This window comes from Poromitra crassiceps (genome assembly GCF_964638095.1).
Source record: "Poromitra crassiceps genome assembly, chromosome: 28".
Taxonomy (NCBI): Eukaryota; Metazoa; Chordata; class Actinopteri; order Beryciformes; family Melamphaidae; genus Poromitra; species Poromitra crassiceps.
The window spans coordinates 20,222,474-20,233,215 of NC_139651.1; the positions used below are offsets into that span (position 1 = coordinate 20,222,474).

Sequence of the window (10,742 nt, forward strand, 5' to 3'; positions counted from 1 at the left end):
TACTTAAGTAGTTTTGTTTTATCTGTCCAGTATAATTGGGTATTAAACTTCCAATAGAACTAGACTGGTCAAATCTCTGCAGCACAGGGAATATGATTTTGATCATCAGACAAGCTAGGAATGCAAGTGAGAATGTCATTTAATAGCTTTATTTAGAAAAACATTGTCAAATCAAACACCCAAACTAATGTTACAGAGTCTTCACTGTGGCCGCCGTTCCATCTCTGCAGTGCTACACACCAGCAGTGTGATAATGTATTGTGGAGGCACTCTGTCCATGACAGAACTGAAGTCAGTCCATTTAACAGTTTCCTTCTGGTGAAGCCGCCAACAACAATCACTTCTCCAGGGGAGCATAATTCAATAACTTCTCGATAAGATCCACGTGAGCGAGGAGCATCCTCCGGCAACAATACCGCTTCAAACCCAGGGCATCGAGGGCATCACTGCAAAGTAAGAGGAAGAGAGGAGACTGGTCAGGATAAGCCATCATGCCATACAGATCAGTACATTTTAGGGATGCACAATATGGAACCCCCACTGTTGAGCTCTATTACAGCAAATAAGTCAGGAATGATTGTCTTAAGATGTCTCCATTATTCATCTGTACACAAACCACGGGGAGAGCATGCAAAATCCACACAGGGCCAGCACCAGGGCTGTTCAGCCTTATGGAGTTCATTTTGAAAATAAAATGGGTTTAGACTGGAGTTAATTTTCCTTCTACTGTACATCTGTTTGTCCTTCTCATACTACTACAGTGCACTAACCTCGCGTTAGCTAGGCTGCACAGAACGCAGGAAAGATTTCCCAAAAAGGTTTCTGCGGTTGGACTCGAGATCCAAGTAATCTACAGCGACATCTTGATGAGAGCAGGTATTTTTTGTCTCACCCTTCAGTGTACTCTGCTTGCAGCAGGCCGAGGTATGCCTCCCACTTGTTACCCACGATCTTCCCGCACGTGAAGCACCGAATTGGGATGATCATTGTCGGACACCTGTGAACAGAAGCACATCAAATTAGTTAACGGTAGATTAGCTAACGTTGACGAACATGTAACGCTAACGTTGTTGTAGTATGTAACACTTGTTTGCTAACGTTATCGAACATAAGTTAACGTGTGTCAAGAACAATTCACATTAGCCAGCATAAAGGTAACACCGTTGAAGTTGTAGCGTTAGCTATATTAAATGATCTGTTGATAGCACAAGCAAGCGATAGTAACCAACCAACTGATAACAAGCAATTCCTCATGTTAGTAAGTTGAGTATGGGTTAGCGTTAGCTACGTTATTAGCTTCCCGTAACGAACGTGTTGATTTAACGCAAAACTTACTTTGCCTACGAATCAGGGACGGACACAAAGAAGAATAAAACAAAAGCCGCCAATAAAACTCACCACCGTCACCGACTAGTTTAGTTCGGGATATTGCTAGATTAATGTTCCACACACACGCCAGTGCTGAGTGCCACAAGCCAACCCGGAAGAAGAAGATAAAAACAAAACAACCCGGAAGTAGACAAATTACTTTCTTCTTCTTTCAATTTCCCGGCAGTATAGATGCTACTAGGCGTATTACTGCCCTCCGCAGGACAAGAATATAACTAACTCAAACACACTTCATCATACTCTTGAATCATGCCAGGAACTGGTCTTGTGTGTGTGTTTCTTGTTCTGGCCAAAGAAAGATTTAACACAAAATTATGAAACTCCTAGGTCTGACAAACTTCAGTATATAAATGGGAGCTAGGGCTCTGTCTGTTTCTCTGTCCCACTGTGATTGTCCCACTGTGATGTCATGAGGGATTTATGACATCACTGATGATGTCACATTGGGATTTATGACATCACTGATGATGTCACAGTGGGATTTATGACATCACTGATGTCAGTGATGTCATAAATCCCACTGATGAAATCCCACTGTGACATCAAATCTGACATTATCAGTGATGCTGGTCTCATTGGCCACACAGCAGCTGGGCTGCGGGCAAGGCCATGCAGCGAGGGGCACTTAGCCTGGGTGGTGGCAGCCTGGAGGTTGCGGTGGCTGGCCTGGGAGTCTGCCCAGCGGGGTGGTGCCGCTCTCCTCCTCTCCTCTCCCCCTCTCCCCTCCTCTCCTCTTCTCCTCTCCTAGCCCTCTCTCCTCTCCCCTCCTCTCCCCTCCTGTTCTCCCCCTCTCTCCTCTCCCCCCTCCTCCCTCCTCTCCCCCTCTCCTCTTCTCCTCTCCTAGCCCTCTCTCCTCTCCTCCCCTCCTCTTCTCCCCCTCTCCCCCCCCTCCTCTCTCCCCTCCTCTCCCATCATCTCCTCCCCGCTCCTCTGGTCCCCCCCCGCCCATCCCGCTCCTCTCCTCTCCCCCTCTCCTCTCCTCTTCTCCCCCTCCTCTCTCCTCTCCTCTCCCATCGTCTCCTCTGGTTCCCCCCGCCCACCCCGCTCCTCTCCTCTCCCCCTCTCCTCTCCTCTCCTCCCCCTCCTCTTCTCCCCCTCTCTCTCCTCCTCTCCTCTCCCCTCCTCTTCTCCCCCTCTCTCCTCTCCCTCCGCTTCTCCCCCTCTCTCCTCTCCTCTCGTTCCCCCCGCCCACCCCGCTCCTCCCCGCTCCTCCCCTCTCCTCTCTCCCGTCCTCCCTCCTCCCCCTCCTCTTCTCCCCCTCTCTCTCCTCTCCTCCCCCTCCTCTTCTCCCCCTCTCTCTCCTCCTCTCCTCTCCCCTCCTCTTCTCCCCCTCTCTCCTCTCCCTCCGCTTCTCCCCCTCTCTCCTCTCCTCTCGTTCCCCCCGCCCACCCCGCTCCTCCCCTCTCCTCTCTCCCGTCCTCCCTCCTCCCCCTCCTCTTCTCCCCCTCTCTCTCCTCTGGTTCCCCTACCCACCACGGTCAGCGGTCGCCTTTTATACACGCTCCCAACAGTGCAGGACAACGCGATTGGCTGGCTCAGATTTGAACCTGAGCCAGCCAATCGCGTTATCCTGTGATGACGTAATGTCCTGTGCCCATGACCAGATGCACCATATATGGACTTCCTCCCCCCGAGGCTAACGGCTAACATTCGCTAGTTAGCCAACCAACCAGCAGCTAACATTAGCTAGCTAGCTAGCTTACCGGAAGCGATATTTTTTTCGGATGATGGCGAAGGCATAACCCGCCCCTGGCCCTCTCTGCCTCTGATTAGTGGCAGCGTTATAAACCATAGATATGACTCTATTAAAAACATAAACACACTGGCGTCTTTCATGCAGGCTAGCAAGCGTAACTGCTGTCTGTCTGTCTGTCTGTCTGTCTGTCTGTCTGTCCTGTCTGTCTGTCTGTCTGTCTGTCTGAGTCTGACGGTCTGACCACAGACTGTAGAAAGAGATGTAATGCAGGATAGCCAAGCGAATGTGTTTGGATGGAAGTTGACGCTAGGCCAATCAGAGGCAGAGAGGGGCGGGTTATGCCTTCACATAGCCTTCGCCATCATCCCAAAAAATATATCGCCTCCGGGTCGGGACAACAACGCTTCCTACCCAGCGTGTGCACGTCTTTCCGACAGCGGTGGTTGTTATGGCAACTATCAACAACAACAACAACAACTACTACTAACTACTACAAGACATAAAGAGCGAAATAGGCTACCTTGTTAATGTGTCTGTCGGAGACACGGCCTAACGTTAACATTTAATATGAGCCGAATATCAGCCTGCGCTCAGCTATGTATACAGGATATTCAGGTGGGTTGTGACGGTTGTTATTGTTGTCAAGTTAAAACTGTCTATAAAAGGATTGCCTTTCTGTCTTATTGGCACATTGTAGGAAAACATGCTTAACTGTTTCAGGACATCCACACTCACATAATCCAGTAGGATATAAATGACTTCGCTAAATGTTTTTCAAAGTAGAGGACGCCAGGGACAAACAAAAAAGCCACTGGTCCAGTGTCAAAATGTACTCAATCCAAATCCTGGTGTTTGACGGTAGAGGAACTAGTGGGTTTCTAGTGGGATTACTAATTATTTAGCACCTCCACAAAGTATGTAAACGGTGAACTAGTTAAACAGAAATATATTTGATATATCCCTTTATAATACAAACACAATATTAGGCTATAGTAAATAGCAGGCCAGGTAGACTCTGATGCGTCTTCCCTTTATAAACCAACACCGTTTCAGCAAAACAGACCTTTCAATAGAACTATTTATGTCTATTCACATTAAGACTGCGAGAAGGCTTGGTAATTGTGCATAAGTATAGCTTTTTTAATACAAATTTGCAGCAGCTGTATGATAATGAATGGGGTATTTAGCAGCTGTAAGCCATTGGTCAGTCAAAGGTCACATGATGGAAGGCTGCTCTGTGAGAGTGGCTGGCACTGGTGATGAAATAACTAGGCTACAGGCAGCTATCTCCTAATGTCCTGCTTGGCTAAAACCCTGAAGGCTTTCATAAACACCTTTCCCATGAGATTACATTACATTACATTACATTACGTCATTTGGCAGACGCTTTTATCCAAAGCGACTTACAAGAGACAAGAGATATTCTATATAAGCACTCCTCAATCTGGATTCAGCGCTGAGTTTAGAAACCCTGCCTGTACTGCCACCTCTCTAGTTGTCAATGACATTGTGTCTGCTGTGGACGCCAGACAACATTGTGCTGCTCTTTTTGTTGATTTGTCAGAGGCATTCACATGGCGATCATTCATTGCTGTTGAAAGACTTCCACTCATTGGTTTGGACGTTGTTGCTTTTGTGTGGGTCCCGGCGGAAAGATCTCAATGCATGTAGGTGGGGGATGTGCATTCAGAGTTTTTAAAGATAACTAAAGGGGTTATGCAATGATCCTATTAGGCCCAATCCGTTGTACTATAATGACATTGCCTCTTTGATAAATAGCTGTAATGTACACTTAAACACTTTTGAGAATTAGGCTTGCCCTTTACTTGTGTCAATGGTCAAATGCCTATTAAACAAAACATAGTTGTTTGTTTTCAGAAAACTGACCAATGTCCAATGTCTGGATTTGCATTCTAAATGGCACTGGTTGAGTGTGTCCCTTATTCTAATTATCTGGACAAGTGGATTCTTGATACATTCACTTTCAAAATCCATTCTGTAAATGTGTTCAGGAAGTTGTGGATGAAACTTGGCCAGTTGTACTGAAACAAGCCCCTTTAGAGCCTTAGATTCATTATGGGGGTATCCATAGCGCTATTGTGCATCAATATATTTTCTATATAGAAAAGAGCCAGCAGCCATATTAGACTTTGTCCACAGCCGTCTTCATACATCACATCACTAGGCTGCTGCACTTGAGGGTTCGAAGTCGAACCTACAATGGTGAGAGGAGTGGATCTGGGTGAGCTTGGATTTAGGAAAGATGACTTTTAGAGGAGCAAAGAGTCAGATTTATAGCATCAAATTACCATAACATATTGGGGCGTTAATCATACAAGGATTCAATGACTAAGCCTAATCACAATCAGTATATTGAAGCCATCTAGTGCTGAGCTTCCAGGTGAATACCAGTCAATGTCAGAATGCAGGTCATATACTGTACCACACAGGTAGGTACACATCAAATAGTATATGAGTAGTTTACATGCTGAGTAGAAGGATAATTGTACTCACTGAGCAGTAGCTGTACCAGAAAACATAATTTGCAGAGATACACTGCTGCCCTCTCTCATATTTAATAGTCACAAGGCCGAATTATTTTATCATGACACTGATTTTGTCGTACTATTTCACTATTATGTGTTTGTTTTTTGTTCACTGATTGAAGATTGTCAATGAAGGCAATATTTATGACTGCATGACCTTAAGTACGTGGGGGGGGGGGGGGGGGGGGGGTTACCTAGATATTTGCATTGTATTACTGGTGGATTACTGATCAAGTTGCTCTTTGCACCCAACATGTATATATATATATATATATATATATATATATATATATATATATATATATATATATATATATATATGAAGAGTTCATTTGCAAAAACAGGTAAACACCATTCTTAAAATGAACAAACATCTGTTTGATACTCCCTGGAGTGCACATAGAAAACATTATTGAGGTGATTCATGTGAAAATTATCAGATGAATGTTTTAATTATGATTGATAATAAAAATGTCCCAAAAATAAATAAATTACAGTATAAATACATCAATATATAAAATTAAATGATAAAAAATCCAAACGGAGATACCTGTTTTTGCAAATGAACTCTTCATATATATCAGCATCTCATCTAAAATGACCCCTCATTGTTGTTTCTCTCACATGTCAAAATGTCATGATCAGTTTGATAGATGACTGCTGAAGCTTCACTGAGCAGAGCTGAAGCTTCACTGAGCAGAGCTGAAGCTTCACTGAGCAGAGCTGAAGCTTCACTGAGCAGAGCTGAAGACCGATCTGTAAATGCATGATCCCTCAATCCGAATCATTATTTTATTCAGAGCCCATTGTTATAAAAAGGGAAAAAAGCCAACTTGGCTGGTTCATTGCTTTTAATAAAGGTCTGATTACAGGGGAACCATTTCTCTCCTCCTTCTTTTTTTACATTGAAGAGCTTTGGGGGCAGAGGAGAGTGTGCATAAGGAAAATAAGTTGTAGGAATATTCTCAAGAAAATCATTATCACCACCACCATCATTATCATCATCATCATCAATGCCAATTTACCTGCTACAGCACAAGTGCTAAATGAGGAGTCCTATCTGAATTATTGCATTTATACGCTCTTGAAATAATGAAAATAAATGTTTGTTTTTATATTCAGTACACCGCATTGTACAATGTAAGGTGAAGGTTGTTTTGGTGTTGGCAGAGTATATATTGTCAGAGCTAGGGGTGTTGATTGTGGTGAAGTATGCTCGTAATCGAACACGATTTTTGGTCACTGATGAGTTGAAACTCCTAGATGCCCTGACAACTATTTTATAAACCAAGGAAGTGCATTTGTCAGGACTTCATTCTTGCTAACTACCAATGTAACAGGGCCGTCCCAATTAGCTGTACATGTGAGCGGACTATGTTCTGTGCAGCGATAACATAACAAAAATAGTTTTCCTCTACATTAACTATACAACGGTATTTAATGTAAACCCCACTTTCAAAACAATCTAGGCTGTCTATGTTAGATATGGCTCATAATGAGTTTGTGAAAACAAGGATTTTTCCTGGTGCCATGGTGCACACAGAGTTTCAGGTTTAAACTCTACTGCGACTATTGGCTGGTCAGGCTGCTACAGATCTATCTAAGATGGAAACAGTTTGAACCTGCCATAACTTTGACTGTTGTGTAATGTATAAAGGATTATAGATTTGTGATATAATTTGACTGTGATATGGAAAGCTCTCGCTTATTCTAATCTACAGTAAGGAGTCACTTCTATATTCTTCTCTGCCACTGGCATGTAACAGTAAACTAACACACGTTTGATCTCAAACGTCCACCAACAATACTTTCTCAATCATGTTTTTTCTTTTCTTTCACTGAAAAAGTGGACTTTTAATGGCACATTTGCAGTTCTCCGTTGGACTAATTCGATCTGCAGGGACCACATGTCTCTGCAGGGACCACATGTCTCTGCAGAGACCACATGTCTCTGCAGGGACAACATGTCTCTGCAGCAGGGACCACATGACTCTGCAGCAGGGACCACATGTCTCTGCAGCAGGGACCACATGTCTCTGCAGGGACCACGTCTCTGCAGGGACAACATGTCTCTGCAGGGACCACATGTCTCTGCAGGGACCACCTGTCTCTGCAGGGACCACCTGTCTCTGCAGGGACCACGTCTTCCTCCCTGAACACTGAAGGAAGGGGAACTGAACACCATCGCTTGGGGATTGTTTTAGGCACAATGTGTGCACAATGCGCAATCCCAGCTATTTTTAGGACGACCTTGTCTATTTTTTCCATTTAAAAGTAAAAGATAAGCAAATAGGGAAGCGAATCTAGATGCCTACAACTCTGAGAAGTAGTTTGAATCTCTGGCGAAAGAAGTTTCGATGTTACAAATTCACTTTTTGAATAACTCTTAGCAAAGTGAACCATGTGAGCTCGTTTCCGGTGCAAGAATGAACAAATAATGTGAACTCTCAATATTTGTGCAAACCGGATGAAACCAGAGACAGCAGTTGAATAGGCTACCTTAGCTTTAGAGACTTTAGGCATGTAAGCTCAGTACTACAGCGAGTTTTTTTTTATACGAAACAGAGTGAAGTGAATCAAATTCATGCATATACTGTACGCACTAGGTATACTTATGTCCCCATATAAGCCTTGTTCAAATCTTGTATGATTCAATTCATTACAAGCGAAGCCAGACTGAAAGAAACATAGATGCACAGTGGCTCCCCTTCCCCCGTCTCTACCCTGATAAGTCTATAAACCAATCGGCAAGTGACCCACTAACCCACCAGCAACCGTTAAATAGCTTTTGTGATAATGAAGTTGCTTTTTAATTTCTCCTCGCCAGTAGCAACACTCCCAGCAAGACGGCTCCCGCTGCTGCGACGATGGCCCCGCCGATGAGAAAGGGCTTCAGGTGTTCCAGAGAGTCTGCTGCGCCGCAGGAGGCCACGGCCTCGTCGGCCTCCGTCGTGGCTTCAGCCTCCGCGGCCCCGTCCTGGGCGTTGGGGGGGGCCTCAGCCGCGGGGGTCGGCTCGGCCTTCTTCTTCTCTGCTTTAGGTGCTGCCTTGGGCACTGGGGCCCCGCTCTTGGCCTTGGCGTCCATGGACTCAGGAACAGAGAGGTGTGGTCTGGTCAGGAGCAGACTTTCGGAGGTTGGCTCTGTGCTACTTCACTGAGGCGAAACAGCAAACACACAGACAGATGATCCTGCTGACTTAGGCTCAGACAGCATGTCATTAAAGGAACACTCCGCCCATTTTCAACCAGCTTTGTATCATTAGAACATCAGTAGTATATCAGAAAACTGTAAACGGTTTTGAAGTCTGTCATTTAATTTGACAGTTATTGAGTGTTAAAGTGTGGACCAGTGACATCACTGGTCCACACTAACTCAAATGAATAACTCACTAACTCAAATCAACTCTCAATAACTGTCAAACTAGATGAATTGATGAATAATTTGACAGTTGATTTGAGTTATTAATTTGAGTTAGTGTGGACCAGTGATGTCACTGGTCCACACTTTAACACTCAATAACTGTCAAATTAAATGACAGACTTCAAAACCGTTTACAGTTTTCTGATATACTACTGATGTTCTAATGATACAAAGCTGGTTGAAAATGGGCGGCGTGTTCCTTTAAGATACTGCAACATGCAGAAGAGTTGTATTTACTGGACAGTAACAGCAGTCATGTGGGGCCTTAAACGTGACCTTGGGGAAATGGATGACATTGGCGATGACATCCTGATGCTCTGAGGGGACAGGGGGTCGTTTATTTTGGTCAGAGCAGCTGTGAAATAAACTTCCACTGAAGAAACAATGTTTTCCCGACAGCTTCCTGTGTGAAGCTATCTCGTGGGATAAACTGCTTTGTAATGGGGGGGGGGGGGGTAGTAGGGCACACTGCAGCTGCAGAACAGCTCATTCACGTCCGAGGACTGAGCCTCTGGTTTCTGTCATTCTGACCATAGCTATCCCTGGATGCAACAACCAAACTGCACATGTAATCTCTCTCCGGCTATCTCCTCCTCTCTCTCGCCTCTCACTGTCAAACTGTATGAGTCATGAGTCATAGAAGCTATAAATGGAGGACAAGATGGAGGAGAGAGGAGTAAGGAGACAGTGACTGCAACAGAGGAAATCAGTGATGTCAGTGATGTCAGAGCAATAGAATAAAGAGAGAGAAATACTGCTGAAATGGAATGAACGCATCATAGCTGGTTGAGTGAATGTCAGCAGCGCAGCTCCTAAAAAAATGCCTAATATCAAATTTGGCAGTGATTTGACGAGAGGAAAAACAAGCATCACATACCTCTCCAACAGCTCCTCTCCAACAGCTCTGTAAGAGATGGCAAAGACAACTGGGTGGGTTTTTGTTTTGTTCTTTAATCACAGCAGGAACTCGGAATGTCCTTAAGACAAGCAAATGACAGAAAGCAGAGAGATGGAGGACAGAGGGAGGAGAGAATGGGATGTACCATCTGCTCCTCAGCAGAGGGGGGTGTCTCACAGTCAATCCTGCAGGTTTTTTTTTATGGCATTTATATATTAGTATTACTATTGAGTTCTTAGGGCTGCAGTGAGTGTTATTTCAGTAAGGCAGAGTCCAGATGAACATTTCCCCAGTGATGGGACAGTGCTGTGTACATATAGGACATTGTTGAAAGAATTTGTTCTTCAGCACATCTGTCAAGTTAATGTAGCCTATTACTTGATGCAAAACCTAATAACTTTGCACACTCTGGTGGTGAATATGAGAAGGTGTTTTCCATAAGCATGTCAATTAACTTTTTGCTATTCCTTCTGTGTCATTAGATTGCTGTTCATGAATGTGAATGTTTAGCTGATTTATTTTCTCAAATTATTACATCTTTAACATATTACTTGTCTGTATTCTTATCTCTCTCTCTCTCTCTGCTCTACTGCTAAAGCGCTATAGATCAACCGAGGTGGAACACTCACTGTAGCGCCATGTTTACACCTCCAAAATAAATATTTTGGGGCTTTGGTAAATAAATTTAATTACATGTTAAGGAGCCTTTAGTAAGAAAGCTGTCCTTTCAACAGTTTAGCTACAACTTCTCCATTGACTGTCTGAAACACACTTTTTATCCTCATGTCCTGT

General features: G+C 44.1%; 1 protein-coding gene and 1 long non-coding RNA gene across 3 annotated transcripts; both read right to left on the minus strand.

Annotated features, from left to right (window-relative positions):
* Nucleotides 1-133: 133 nt before the first annotated feature.
* polr2l (RNA polymerase II, I and III subunit L) lies at nt 134-1,484 on the minus strand. Of its 2 annotated transcripts, none has more exons than XM_083662096.1 (3): nt 1,399-1,484; nt 893-997; nt 134-446 (listed from the first exon to the last, which is right to left on the minus strand). In XM_083662096.1, exons 2-3 carry the CDS (start codon nt 985-987, stop codon nt 338-340), a joined length of 204 nt encoding a protein of 67 aa, XP_083518222.1. In that variant the 5' UTR covers nt 988-997; nt 1,399-1,484; the 3' UTR covers nt 134-337. The 2 variants fall into 2 exon arrangements, with proteins under 2 accessions (XP_083518222.1, XP_083518221.1); XM_083662095.1 differs by having other exon boundaries at nt 1,336-1,470.
* A 6,680-nt stretch (nt 1,485-8,164) lies between these two features.
* LOC310799502 lies at nt 8,165-10,004 on the minus strand. The gene is made up of 2 exons (XR_014553819.1): nt 9,930-10,004; nt 8,165-8,785 (listed from the first exon to the last, which is right to left on the minus strand). It is a non-coding gene; the product is annotated as an uncharacterized lncRNA (long non-coding RNA).
* Nucleotides 10,005-10,742: the final 738 nt, after the last annotated feature.